Here is a 15,039-nt window from a genome sequence, read left to right on the forward strand (position 1 = left end):
GGATCCCATACCGCGCAGCAATATTCCAGCAGAGGATGGACATGTGTAATGTAGACTGTCTCTTTAGTGAACCCATCTTCTAAGTGTTCTGCCGACAAAGTGCAGTCTTTGTTTCACCTTCCCCTCAATATTATCTGTGTGGTCTGTCCAATTTAAGTTGCTTGTTGCTCGTAATTGTAATTCCTAGGTATTTAGTTGAATTGACAGCGCTTAGATTTGTGCGATTTATCGTATACCCAAAATTTATCGGATTTCTTTTAGTACCAATGTGGATGATCTTGCACTTTTCTTTGTTTAGTGCTAATTGCCACTTTTTGCACCATACAGAAATTCTCTCTAGATCATTTTGTGATTGGAATTGATCCTCTGATGATTTTACTAGACGGTAAATTACAGCATCATCTGCAAACAATCTAAGGGGGCTGCTCAGATTATCACCTAGATCACTTATATAAATCAGGAACAGCAGAGGGCCTATGACACTACCATTGTGGAATACCAGATGTCACTTCTGTTCTACTCGATGATTTACCGTCTATCACTACGAACTGCGACCTCTCTGAGAGGAAACCACGAATCCAGTCACACAACTGAGACGATACTCCATATGCCTCAATTTGATTAATAGTCGCTTGTGAGAAACTGTATCAGAAGCCTTCTGGAAATCTAGGAATATAGAATCGATCTGAGATCCCTTATCGACAGCACTCGTTATTATATGGGAATAAAGAGCTAGCTGTGTTGCACAAGAATGATATTTTCTGAATCCATGTTGGTTATGTATCAGTAAGTCATTTTCTCAAAGTGATTCATAATGTTAAGAGTACAGTACATGCTCCAAAATCCTACTGCAAATTGAGGTCAGTGATATGGGTCTGTAATTTAATGGGTTACTCCTATTTCCTTTCTTGAATATTGGTGTGACCTGTGCTATTTTCCAGTCTTTAGGAACAGACCTTTCGTTAAGTGAGCGGTTGTATATGATTGCTAAGAAAGACGCTATTGTGTCTGCATACTCCGAAAGGAACCTGATTGGTATTTCCTCTGGACTGGAAGACTTGCCTTTCTTAAGTGTTTTGAGTTGTTTCACAACACCTGAGACATCTACTTTTATGTCACTCAAGCTAACAGCTGTTCTCGTTTCGAATTCTGGAATATTTACTTTGTCTTATTTCGTGAAGGAATTACGGAAAACCGTATTTAGTAACTCTGCTTTAGTGGCACCATCATCGGTAACATTTCCATCGCTATCACGCAGTGACGGTATTGACTGTTTTTTGCCACTGGTGTACTTTACATACGACCAGAACAGTAGAAGGAAAATAGAATTAAGCCACAAAGTACAACTTATCGTTTTGAAGGGCATGGTAAATATAAAAAGAATAGTGGTGAAACTGTGTGAACGGAAATTGTGTAGGAACTGCTGATGTCCTGAGATACTGTTTCTGCTGTTAGAAGTGTACCGTATTTACTCGAATCCAAGCCGCGCTTTTTTTCCGGCTTTTGTAATCCAAAAAACCGCCTGCAGCTTAGAATCGAGTGCAAAGCAAGCGGAAGTTCTGAAAAATGTTGGTAAGTGCCACTACAACTAACTTCTGCTGTCAAATATATGTAGCGCTACACAGGCATGCTTTGTAAGCACAAATAAATACTGGCGCCAAACCCTCTGCGTCAGTAAATAAATTAAAAAAAAAAAGGAAGGTGGAAGACTAGCTTTTTTTTTTTTTTTTTTTTTTCTACGCCCAGAGTTTCGACCACTGCATTTTCTTACATTATCCAACGAAGTAAATACAAATTCCGTATTGTTCATCTTTGAATGTAGCAGAATTTCAATGTACTACGAAAATCCGACTAGCAAGACTGTTTAGGATGTTTGTCAATATGGCCAACTCTATGTTCTGAATTTTTTCCTACCTGTGAGAAGAGGTGGTTGCTAATAGGAACCTGATGAAATGTGAATCACATGCACTATTCTCTTCACCATAAGAATAATACGAATATAAACATTTTGCCATGTATTCTTTCGTGTTTGCTGCTATCTCATTTAAATCCTGTCTGCCTAATAAACTACGAAACTAGAGTGAGACAACAGCAACGTGTGTCATGTTTATATTCATATTATTCTTATGCCTAATAGTGATACAGTCAGAAATGAAGCACGGCAACTGACTAGATTTATAAATCTAAGATGACTAATTTCTGTGCAGAATTTGATGTACTAAAGAAGCGGCCGCAAAGATTTTCAAACGGAGAAAAATTTTCGCCTAACTCTCGTTCAGAACATGTTCTGTCATACGCAGTCTATTATTTGGTTCTTGTTGATCATTATCAAAGAAAGCAGCAGTGTAAGTAACAACAAATAACATCCTTTTGCCATTGTTTCGCTAATGAGACAATTCCTCTCTTTCTTTTTATTGTAAGCGGTGGTAGCGCGCACAAAAGCAAACCGTGCCGCAAGCGGCAACAGGCCGTAAACAGGCACTATCAGAATGCGACAAACAATGCATGAAACAGTACAGTAATGCATTTTCAGCTTAGAGTGACGTGAACACCTATAGCAAAGAAAACAGCACTTATCAGATCAAAGCAAAATAAGCAATCGATTCAAACCATACGGAGCACATGAAAAAGGACGGGTACTCATATAAATACGGACGAAGCATCTGACGCAATGGCTACCTGGTAAAGCTTAACTGCTAAGCTTACGACTCGAACCAAACTACTGTCGCTGTATCGTCATTCATTCGACGTATATTGTGTCTCATATTACAATGGACCAACTTTGTTTCGATATGGAGGTGCTTCCTAAAACTTTTCCCTCCCCTTGAATTTCGAGTCGCAAATTTCAGGTGCGGCTTAGATTCGTTTTTTTTTAACCCCCCCCCCCCTTTTATTTCGTGTCTCGTTTTTTAGGTGCGGCTTAGATTCGTGTAAAAATGGTATTTGATATGCCCACAATTTGAAATAGTCTCTTCTTACTAACAAGCATGCATAATTGTGCAGTTAATAAACCACATTTAGATATTTTGTGTAGCAATAAAAACAGACTATCCTCGATTTTACAAGAATATCAGTTTTGTCAACTTTCATTCTACTAATTGTAAAGTATCCATCAGAAAAATAATTGTGAAACAACAGTTTGTTTAGGATATTGCATAAGACCCTCACAATTATATATTCTAAATTATTGCCTGCTGGTATTACAGAATTAATATAGTGATGTTAAACAACAAAATATGTTGTATGATAATGTTCTCAGTGAGGCAAATTTCTTTTGAGAGTGCAGAATGTTTTGTTTCTCTCTGCATCATTACAACTTTCTTCACAGAGGCCAATCTTCGCCAAATGAGTGAAAATAAACGTTACGCTTACATCACATACCAAGATTTAAGGAGCATTGCAGAATACCGCCAACAAACGGTGATGGCTATCAAAGCCCCACCAGAAGCAAAACTTGAAGTACCATCGGCAAGTGAGGTTAGTATGCCTTAAATTTCAGGTTTTAGTCACTTAATGTATTTACATGACTAATAATTTTCATCTACCATTTTTCTCTTTTTTTTTTCATGTAGGGCCTGACAATGCATATGAAGAGCCAGCATGGTGAAATTGAGGTTTTCCTTTGTCCAGAAGAACCAGCACCTCAACCCACTCCTGAGCCTGTAGCCTCATGTAGTGCTGGGGAATTTGGTCTTGGTCTTGACAGTCTGGAACTGTCAGAAGATTTTGTAATTAAGGAAGAAGATCCAATAGGAAGGGAATGTGACGAAGACATATTACCAGGTCCCAGCAGCCTTGGTCCTCTTATGGGAGGCAAGCAGTCAGATCCACATCTTCCTACAGGTAACCAATCAAAAATTAATTTACACCATTTTTATTGTAGAATGTATTTTTTCTTTGTGTATATGCGTGTGGATGCACAGTAAACATGTATTCAATCACGATACGAACATACCTTGTGTGTCTTGTACAAAAATGCTTTCAATCACTTTATTTCTGGAGTTATATTGTCATTGCTTAAATAATCAGACTAAGCACTGCTGATGTAACACAACAACAACAACAACAATAATAGTGTGTGATAAATTGAACACCCATAAACTAAGAGAGTTCAGCAAACATATCATTACATAGTAAATGCTTGGAAGTGAATAGCGTAAAGTGACTGTAGTTGAGTTTATCCCAAAAACTCGGCATGAAAAAGTCATCAGAGTACTGGTATCCCTGGAGAGATACACAATATTATGACAGAATATTACTCGGCGTTGAGAGCCTGTGTAATCCACATTTTGTAATAAATGCTAATATAGATACAAATTTTATCTCAAAATACAAAAAACACACAATTATCTAGCAGCTGCTGTTTCATTGCGAACTGTATCCTGGTGGACTATTTTTCAGAGATAGTTTTAAATAAAAATATCGAAAATGTAGCTAATTTTTGGTTGCTGGTATTGCAATTCATCTGGCTAAGCCCAGTTTGAAAGGATCGTGTGCATAAGAATGTATGTGCAAAATATAAGGTGCATGAATGCTATGACTTATCATTGTGCTTTAGGTGTAAGTTTCTCCCGTAGCTCAAGTTCAAATATAGGTATAAAAAGTAGACATTTAATGTGGCTCTTTTAGGCAGCGGGTATTGTGCATTGTGGTTGTCAAATTCCAGTAGAGGATGGGCTTCAGCTACCTTGTTGACAGCATAGCCAGTATTTGCGTGGTAGCTGTTACCAGATGATTTGTGTTTTGTCTCCATTGTTTTCTTTTCTTATTTTGAAATCCTGGTCCATCATGAAATTCCGTTATGACCCTGACGACATTAGAAAAGATGAGCAATCCCTGTAACCCTGTGTCAGTTCTGCGGGGGATTGTAGACCACTGGTTTAGGCTGCTGCCCTGCGAGGGGATGCAGGGCTTGTTTCACCACTCTGCTCCTTGCCCCTCTGGCAGTCGTTGTTGTTTGTTGACACCCATGGCTGACTGCCAGTTTATAATGTCCACACTATATAGTATAGTGACTGAAAAACAAAACCTTGAAATGTTTTTGACTGTATGGAAATAAGTTATTTTTTATTCTACTTCTACACTAAATGCCATGTCAGTTCTATCTGTAATGTTGTCTAGCGTGGGGCGCATTGCTGTGAATGCCCATGAAAGAGTGAAGTATGTTCTGCAGATTTTGCTGTTATAGAGTTGGGGGGGGGGGGGGGGGGGGGAGATGATCTCCAGAAATACTGTAAATCAGATACGAAGTTAACTGATGTGAAAGTGTTGCTGCTTCTCAACAGAAACAATCATCTGTTAAGAAATAGAGCAAGAAGGAGTAAAAGTACAAAGACCATTTTGGAAAGGGGGAAAAACACTTGAAGTTTTTGCTAAACAATCATTAAAGTATAAAAGCTTCCCCATCACCAGAAAATTATTTCAAAGCATTAATGCATAATCTTCAGTCCATAGCATGATGACAACCTTTTAAATTTGTACTTCTCATATTTACACAAAGACAATATTATGAAAAGGACAGGCTGCTACTCCCCGTATAGTGGAGATGTTAAGTAGCAGAGAGGCACAATAAAAGGTTGCTAAACAAGTAATCTTCCAGCTAAAATGCCTTTTACACACACACACACACACACACACACACACACACACACACACACACACACACACACGTGTTCATATTAATGCAAATGCAATTCACTCACACGACCCCTGTCTCTGGTTGCAGAGGCCACCCAGAAAAAACTTCCAAATTCCTCCAAAAATAGCTGCTACATTTTCAGGTCCTACTCATGGTAAACAGTGTAAGTCAGCACAGGGTCTGTTTTGAGTGACTCTCAGTATGTTAATGTTATAAAACTGCTTTTTGCTCTCAGGGACATAATCTTAAAATCTGTAATTTTGCTACTGGTGCTGTCCCACTTATACCGTCGGTTGCAATGTCTTTCTGTAGGAAAATATTTTTATGCAGGTGACTGTAGTTGTGGCAAATTATATCACACATTTGAAGAACTGCAGTTTTCCTCTTTCTTTTTCCTGTACTACGGTTGAGCTGGAGGAAGAAAGCTGTTACTTCTCTAAGTGCACTTTTCTTCATAGAACTGCTTTAAGTTTACAATACATTGAATGAGATTGGTATGTATCCCTGGGCTTGTGTGTATCGTTCATATTAATGCAGATAAGAAATACACAGCATTGCCATATTTATTTCAGGATAGTTAAATCTGTACATTCTTTTTAAGTATGCTGAATGCTGATGTTAACTTTGTCATCTTCCAATAATAACCACTTCTTTCTGACTGTTCATTGAAGGAAAACAGTGAGGTAATATATAGTTACATGTACACTTGAGTCTACATTTATAATAGAAGGCAAAATTGTGTTAATGATGGAGGATGTTTTGTTTTTTCTTTGGTGCATCCCATTTGTTTTTTAATAATAGAGTTAATTACCTAAATTCAAAGAAATGATTTTGACTGTAAAATTCTATTAAGGACACTTTCTCAGGGCATGAAAAAAATTATATTCTTAAAGTTCGAAATTTTTATTTCCGTGGAGAAATAATTCTATTTCCAATTTATTGCATTCATATGATAAACATTTGACATTGAATGTCTCTTGGCAGCTGCTGCTGTAAAGCTCTTAAATGGAGGTGGTTCTTTGAATTTTGACATCGTAAATGATATGCCGGATTGTTACTTTGTGTGAACATAATATGTTCTCTCTCCCTTTACCATTGTAGTTCTTCCTCGTCATCTGATATTACTCTCTATACTGCTTTGTTTTCCAAGCTGAGTTCTTTCTCAATGCACTAAACATCCATAGTCCTTGGTTTGCATGACATTGCTTTTCGTTCTGTTGCCAGCCTTCTTTCCTTCCTACTCCTGTGTCCATTGTTATATTTGTGTGCATACTGCTTTATACAGCCAGTTTTTGAGAAAAATATTGTAAACTTGAAAATAAAAATTTATTGAGTAATTGTTGCTTGTTGATAGGCAAGTGCCTAACTGTTAATGGATATATCAAATTTAAGCTCTGTTGAAACTGTGTTCAAATGTTGGATTAAAATAATGGCCTACTGTAATCACTAACTGCACTTTCTGGAGGAAAACTACTGTACTGATGTGGTAGTGCCAGATCTCTGCCTGTGACTTTGTGCTGTCCTTCATAACCACATCACAGACAGAGTTCTAGTTACTACGAGATCAAAACCTATCATTGGAATTTTGTACATACCTCTTTCCAGCCTGCAAACTTTTAATTATTTACATGGTTTGTAGAAGAATCTTAACATCAGTGTTTTGCTCATAACTTTCTTCTTAGAGTTAGGGCAGTCTATATTTCAAAGAAATTGTATAATAAATGTTTTATTTGTGTTGTGATCTGTAATGCACATTGTTAAAATTCCTTAAAAAGCCTTTGGAAGAGATGAATCAGTGTGATTGACTTCATAGTTTTGTTCTTAAAACAGAAAAGATGAAAAAAATAGAGGCGCCAATACTGACAACATACTAAGAAAAACCTCTTAAATATGAAATCAGAAGGGGAAACAAGGTCTAATATAGAGACAATACTTATGAAGGTGTTAAAAAAGACAATGGGAACTCAGAGGGTGGTACAGCTAATAAAACAAGAGTTGGGTTAATCAAAGTGTTGGTCATGCCCTATTTTGAGTGTATGGAAGGTAAAAATACTTAGTCAAGAAACAAATGCCAAGGCCCTTTTTATCTTCTATGCCATGCCAAGCAATAAGAGATTGGATGTTGTTGGATTATAAAATTTGTTTGTTTGGGGCTGATTTTGATTTAAGTATGGTTGGTACAAAATATTGTTCAAAGTTGCCTTTACATTAGTTTTATAACTGTCGTGCTTGCGTGTGGTAAAGAGCCATATTTTGTGTTTATATGCTGTACTGTGGTCAAGTCATATCAGTAATCTTAAATTCAGAAATTCATTCTCAGTGAATCTAATAAATCTTAATAGGAGTCTGTGCATTGTCACCCATAGATTTATGTTACCAGGAGTAAAATTAAAAAATAGCTAATAGAGTTTTAGAACAACCTCTTGTGATTGAGCGATAATATTAGTGAATGTTGGAACACAGATTCAAATTGGTACTATTAGCTTAAAGCTTTATGTACTGTAAGAGCAGTTTAATATTGTAGGAAGAGCAAACACCAATTGTGATTGTACTAGTTACCATGCCCAATTTGCAAATTATAAATGGAGAAATAAAGATTGTATATTAATATAAAATTGAGGAATAACATCATCTTATACATGGGTGGGCAAATGCAGTATAGTATGGTAAGGAATGGAGGCATAATTCTTCACAAAAACTAGCCCGAGGAAAGAAATAACAGAAACTTAATTTCTATTTTGAACAACTGTAGCAGACACCCCCTTTCTTTTCTCACCCCCCTTTCAAAATTAACCAAATAAGATGATTACTTCAAAAAGGCCAGGGTAAACCCTATTGCCAACATTTTTAGTAATCTGGTGAAACCCTGTGTGACACTGTCCAGGTAGAGATTTAAATTGAGTTTACAACTTGATAAAAATTAGCATTGGTGTGAAATTAAAGAATAAAAAAAGGGGAAATCTTTGAGAATGTGAAATCTTAATACACTAAGGAAATTTGATGTTTCAGTTATCACTACCTCCAATACAAACCTTGATGGTAGTTCCTATAAAGGAGTGGGGGAAAAAGGTTGCCAACTCAAGCCCCATACTATCATTACCTCAGGTTCGATTGTCATGGTGTCTCAGATCGCATCATTTTCAGTCCAGATATGTTAAATCACATTAGAGGCTTAACAAAGATATTGACAAGTGTCATGTTCAAAGAGACACATAAACACAAAAACTGGCCAGTGTGTGTAATGCAACTAAACACATTCTTTCGGACCCCTTCCCCATCCCCTCCATCCCACCCCATGCAATAATTGATTGTTGAAGTGTGTACGCTCAAAAAAATTAGATACCCGAGCATAACATTAGGAGTCGGTGGTTGAGTGAATCTAACAAATAGGGAAATTTTCAGCATGTAGATTGTCTGTCAAAAAGGTAGATTGTTCCTCGTAATGGAGTGTTAATAGTGGGTAAAAGAAATAACAGTTACACCAGCAGCCAAGTTACCAACTGATAAGCGGTCCTCATTGGGATTTGGTTGCAGATAATAGGCGATAGATTCCAAACAAAAGAAAAAGAGTAATAGCAAGAAAAATAAGAGCAAATAAAAAAAATTACATTTAAACCGGTTAATTGAATGAAAATAGTAATCGAAATCTTTTGATTAGGTTTAGAAATTAAAAAATTTTGTTGCATTTGGCAAGACTCAAACCTATGACCTTTTGCATGTCATATTTGTACACTATCCACTGTGCTATGACATCACACTGTAGAATCCTATGTACATTTATGTCTCTGGTGGCCTAATCGAAATGAGTTGTAGCCTTTAAAAATTAGGCTTTTTGCAGTGTTGTGTGAAGTTTACCTAATGTAACCTGATTTCTGGAGTGGTTTTGAATCTCGTCTTGTACAGAAGTATCCAATAGTGTTTGGTTAGGGCCGTGCATGAAATGTGTGTTGTTAGCATCTTTTTGGGGGGGGGGGGGGGGGGGTTAAGTGTGATGGAATGGAATGAAATGGGCAGACCCAGGATTTGGATCCAAACACATCAAGAAAAGATGCCGGACATGGAATTGGAAGTGAACAGATCAATTGTTACGGCAGTTCGGCAACAGTGAGCGGTTCGGGCATGAAAGTGTGTGTTCTCTGATTGGAGGAAACCATCTCCAATGTGTGAAGTGTCAGCTATCAGATAATTTTAATTGAAGTATGGAAACTTACGTGACTGAACTTTTGTAGACTCAAATAACTGACATAGACAGACTTGTACAAATGTCTTATATCCCTAACATTGAACCGAGCATGGTGGTGCAGTGGTTAGCATACTGGACTCACATTCAGGGCGACTACGGTTCAAATCCACGTCCGGCCATCCATATCCCCCTCCCAAAAGTCACTTATGGTAAATGCGGGGTGGTTCCTTTCAAAGGGCACGACCCATTTTCTTCCCCATCCTTCCCTAATTGAAGCTTGTGCTCAGTCTCTAATGACTTTGTTATTAAAGGGATGTTAAACACTGATTTCCTCCTCATCCCTAACATCTATTATTTGTGGCATCCTGAAGCATATTCTGTACTCAAACATGATAATTGCCAAGAAGTAGTGCCTTCTCTCTTTAAATAGCAAAATTTGGGAAACACTATTTTATTGGGAAACAGGTCCCTCTTTTAACACAGGATGTAGAATAGCCAGCACTCGAGATATTGACGTGGTGGTGGTGGTGGTAGTGGTGATGATGATGGACTGAGGGTGTTTCCATTTCATTTAATGAAGTTAGATCTCATTAAAGGGGATAAACATAACAAAATGTTGATAAATAAAAAATCACTCTTGATGTAAGAGCTTATTGGATTATTTCAGTATGTAAGTGCACTCATCAGAAATATGAAAAGATGCAAACCTCTATTCAAGATTGGTGAAGGTAAATGGAAGATTTAGGTGTGTTGAGAGAATTTTAGGAGAAAGGTCAGTCTCTGTCTTAGAAAACCACAGAAAATACTTTTGACAACATTTTTGTTATTGGATTACTTTTCCATCGTTCAGGCCCTTACCAAGGTGACATTGACGAAGACAAAGGTTTCATAAGTGATTCTAGGGCAAGGTGGACTTACAGATGGTCAAGAAATTTAAACAGGAATCATGAGAAAAAACACTGTTCTTGCATACCACTGCTATAATTAACACACTATTTCCTTAGTTTGCCAAATTTTTTGAACCTATTCCTTATGTCATGTCTGAAAATTTACATTATAGTGAACTGGTTTCTGAAGGAGCTAATGGAAGTGCATTATTCTCCCAAATAATAAAATATACTAAACCAGCAAAAGATTTTAGAAGCATGTTAATGCACTTGTTTATTGTGTTGTCCTGTAACAGTTATGCATTTGTGATATTTTAAGGTGCCTACTGAGAAGGGCCTGTGTCTATTAATGAAAAATATAAATAGACACATGTGGTGCCATTTGCTTTGCTCTGTGCCCTGAGCTTAGTTGGAGCCTGTGTATGCTACGTATATTACTACCGTAGCACCATGGGATTCAGCTGAGTTCGGGATTGCTTAGACTGCCGTGTTACTGACACAACTGCTTGCTTTGGGAGCTCATTTACTTTCTGCTGCATGGCATCTTGTCTTTTGTTAAAGCTTGTAATGCTTGCATGTATGGGTACGTATGTATGTTAAATCTAACATTCAGATGACAGTGAAATAAAATTACTGGAGTAGTAGAGACGATTAATATTTAGTTGCAAGATTGGTATGCTTTTGTGATCTGATGTCATAATTTTCTCAGCTGCAGAACCAGATACCATGCTGGACATGGGATTTTCGTCATATTGCGAGCCTTTCCTGTCACTGGAGCCTCCACTGTCTGATGCAGACTATAACTTCAGTTTGGATGTGGATGAGGGCCTTATGGATCTCTTTGATTTTTCTTAAAACCAGAAGTGCCCTTTCTTGTGAGATGCTGTGTTACATATATGGGTATCATTCCTGTACATAAATTGTATTGTCTAATGCATTCTGTGAATCATACTATATTCAAAGTGCTGTAGATGTAACAAATCATGTAACTGTAACGTTGCACTGGCATGCTGAAACACTATTTTTGCACGACCAGTCTTACCCATTTCTAGCAGTTAAAAGGAGAGATCTTTCATAAAGAAGTGATTGTTTAATCTGGGAAACACCAAAGAAATTCTTAATTTTACCAGTGTACAAAAGAAAGGAGATTACTCCATAATTTCCCTTTATTGCAATGAACTTCATTGTAAAATTACTGCAATTTTTTATTATTATTATTTCCTTGGCCCTCTAAAGGGTAATCTGTGCATCAGTGTTGTGGATTTGTGGATAACAATATCAGTCTCACAGAAAGTACTGTTATTTATGTGACATGAGGTTGTTGTGCTTATTGTTGAATGTTTTTTCTGGAACATTACATGTGTGCTGTTCTGATGGGAGAAATGTTAGCATTGAAACATTTATTTTTTACACAATTGCAGTGTTAATAATGTAACTTTTAATCTTACCTGTGCCATTATTTTTTAAAGAAAAAAACAGTGAGTAACCTTTGTGGTCAGGGATAAATTATAATACGTTTTGTAAATTATGTACCGTAATACTAAATATTTAGATTTAATTTATAAGCATAGTTAATTTATTTTGCACAGAAAAATTCAAATCTATCTCATGAGTCTTCTATATAAAGTTAAAGCATCATTTTTAATATCGGGAAGTGGATCAAGTACAGTAAATACTACTACTACTATAAATTTGACTATTCTTAATTATTTGTTTTTCACTATGAACTTTGCTGTTCCAGTTGAAATGAAATACTCCAAGTACATAATGAATTGGAGGTTCTTTATTTGATGTTATGATGCAAAAAAAGTGTGTTACTGTGGAAGGTGAAGCGATCAGAACAATTTATTGGCAGTTCTCTGTCATCTAGGCTGTGCAAAATGTATCCATTGTGTTGCACCAAATGTCTTTTTAAATGCCATGATTGTAGTTGACCTGGAATGAAATATTTTTTATGTTATTTATGAGTGTGCATCCTGTATTATAGCTTAACAAACTGCACTGTACATCAGCTAATAATAGGCTGTGTTTTGTATGTAACTTTTTTTATTTTTCCCCCTGTCATTTGCCTTTTATCAGCATTCCTTCTCCATGGTCCTATCATGTTGCACATTTCATTGTATTTTGTAATTACCTCAAGTTTATCTGGAAGATTCAGCCCACATGATGTTGCACTTATTTGTGTGATTTGAACTATTATATGTTTGTTATAGTGTGATTTTATTTTCTATTGTTCGTGATATAATATCCAATAATATTCTTATACAAAAAGATCTTTTACTTTTGAAAATAAAAGAACTTATATTTCTATTTACGTGTGTCTTTTATTTAGAAGTGTCTCATTGAGTGATGCAGGTATGTGTGTATTGAGGTGGCAGAGTGCCATTATATCCACTACATAAACATTTTGTTGATAAGAGTGTCTGCTTGTAGATTGGTATGAGGATCAGAAACCATACCTTTTCAATCTTCATCCATTAACCACAATTCAGTATTTAAAGGATATGAGATGGTGATACTATTTCTCCTTGTCTGAACCTCTGATAGCAGTGAATTTGGGTTAGACATTATGAAATACTACACAATGCAAATCCATTGTTCATTAAATAAATCATCTTTAAATTATTGTCATATTTATATATATTCTCTCAGTATCTGAATTTCCTGCTGAGACCTTCAAAAGATGACTCCACCTCCTTGTTCTCCAAAACCAGACCTCCTATGTCTTGGTTGTCAAAAACCTACTGTTGAGTCATCAAAGTTCATGGTGCTGTGTTTTGTGCCCCCCCCCCCTCCCCCCTCTTCTCCACGTCACTCACCATTAATTTATCAGAAACTTCTGATGACAGTCTTCTCCTCCGCAGCTAGAATTCTCAGGGACTCCCACTGCTGCCCCCCCCCCCCCTCTCCCCTGCGCGCGCGCACACACACACACACACACACACACACCACTGCCTTCAGGTCAAATCCCATCACTGGCAATGCCATGTTGCCTCCATCCGCAGGTGCCAACTATCTTCTACACAAATGTGTTTGATATGTCTCAACCTGTTGATGATATTGTAAGTAACACTTGTGATTTTAATATTAATTGACAAAGGTACAATCTGCCTAATGTTGTTAACTGTTCTACTACTGTGTATCTTGAAGTTTTTTCTGCCAGATAGAATATTCCACAGTCTATCATTGTGTCAAGTGGTTTCAATTTGACATCGAACAGCTTTGAAGATGGCAAAATTGTTCAGCTGAAATATTGGAAGAAAAAATACTGCTACTGTTCCACATGCAGTTGTGGTTGTTCTTACTGCACCCATATTGTTCATTTCACAGTGGAAGCAACATTAAATTTTCTTGATATCATTTCATTTGAGAAATTGGATATCACTTCAAGAAATAGGGCTAATGCGCCTCAGTACTCATTCCTTTGAAAACACATTTTTATAGCTCACAGGAATGCAGGTGGATGAACTTGTCAACTCCCAGTCATTTTGAGCAGCAGCCTATAATATGTGAGGGCTAGTATCAAGGCAGTGTGCCACTATTACTGTAAGCTTGTGTAACGCTTATTTTCCACACAGTGGTCGAGATAGTATTATTGATGTATACAAAACTGCAGTTGGAAGGGAACTGACACACCTGCCTTTTGTAGACACAAATCACCTTTTGCAGGCAGTGCGATGGTGGTTCCACCACCATCCTGATTTCCAAATCAGTTACTGTCCGTTGCTTATTATACCTGATCTGGTGAAAAGTATACTTTCAGTGAGTCAGTTAAACAGGCAGTTGTTTAGTCTGTGATTGCTTGGACACTGTGCATTAATACACGTATCCCTTCATGATGGGCAAGATGGTGTAAACGCTCATTGAGGTACAAACCAGCATACCGCAATGTCCTATCATGCTACCTCCTGACTCTCACTGAGTAAAGACAGACAGTATCTTTCATCATAAAGTGGATTTTTTGGTGGATGGAGTTAGGATGTGGAAAGCTTTGCTTGCTGTCGGTTTATATTGCAGAGCAGCTGCAGATTAGGTTGCAGTTCCTCTCTTGCTGGCAGATGCTACCTGTCAGAATATCAGGTGCTTTTGAAAAGTTTACCGGAGCTACTTTCTGCAAATTTTTACTAATATATCAGCTGATTATTCTTTGGTCTTTAATGGAACTTTCAATTTACATTGTCTTCTGACATTTCTTATTCACTAGTTTTCTTCTTACTGAATGTAACAGGCTGCTTTGTGATATTTTTCCAGCGTACTCTATCCTATAATTTCTTTCTGCAAGTTTTCCTTCCAAATTGTTCCTTTGTTGTTATTACAATAGTGGGACGCGG

At 37.0% G+C, this 15,039-nt stretch overlaps 1 protein-coding gene across 2 annotated transcripts in view; it reads left to right on the top strand.

The window, feature by feature from the left end:
• The window catches only part of LOC124596551 (transcription factor E2F6-like), a 63,214-nt gene extending 50,196 nt beyond the window's left edge, over nt 1-13,018 (top strand). For both annotated transcript variants that reach the window (XM_047135734.1, XM_047135735.1), the window contains exons 7-9: nt 3,329-3,477; nt 3,573-3,843; nt 11,418-13,018. In XM_047135734.1, coding sequence (XP_046991690.1) covers nt 3,329-3,477; nt 3,573-3,843; nt 11,418-11,563 — 566 coding nt within the window. In that variant the 3' untranslated portion in view covers nt 11,564-13,018. The remainder of the gene's footprint in view (nt 1-3,328; nt 3,478-3,572; nt 3,844-11,417) is intronic.
• The last annotated feature ends 2,021 nt before the right edge of the window (nt 13,019-15,039 follow it).

The sequence above is a fragment of the Schistocerca americana genome, chromosome 2 (genome assembly GCF_021461395.2).
Source record: "Schistocerca americana isolate TAMUIC-IGC-003095 chromosome 2, iqSchAmer2.1, whole genome shotgun sequence".
NCBI lineage: Eukaryota > Metazoa > Arthropoda > Insecta > Orthoptera > Acrididae > Schistocerca > Schistocerca americana.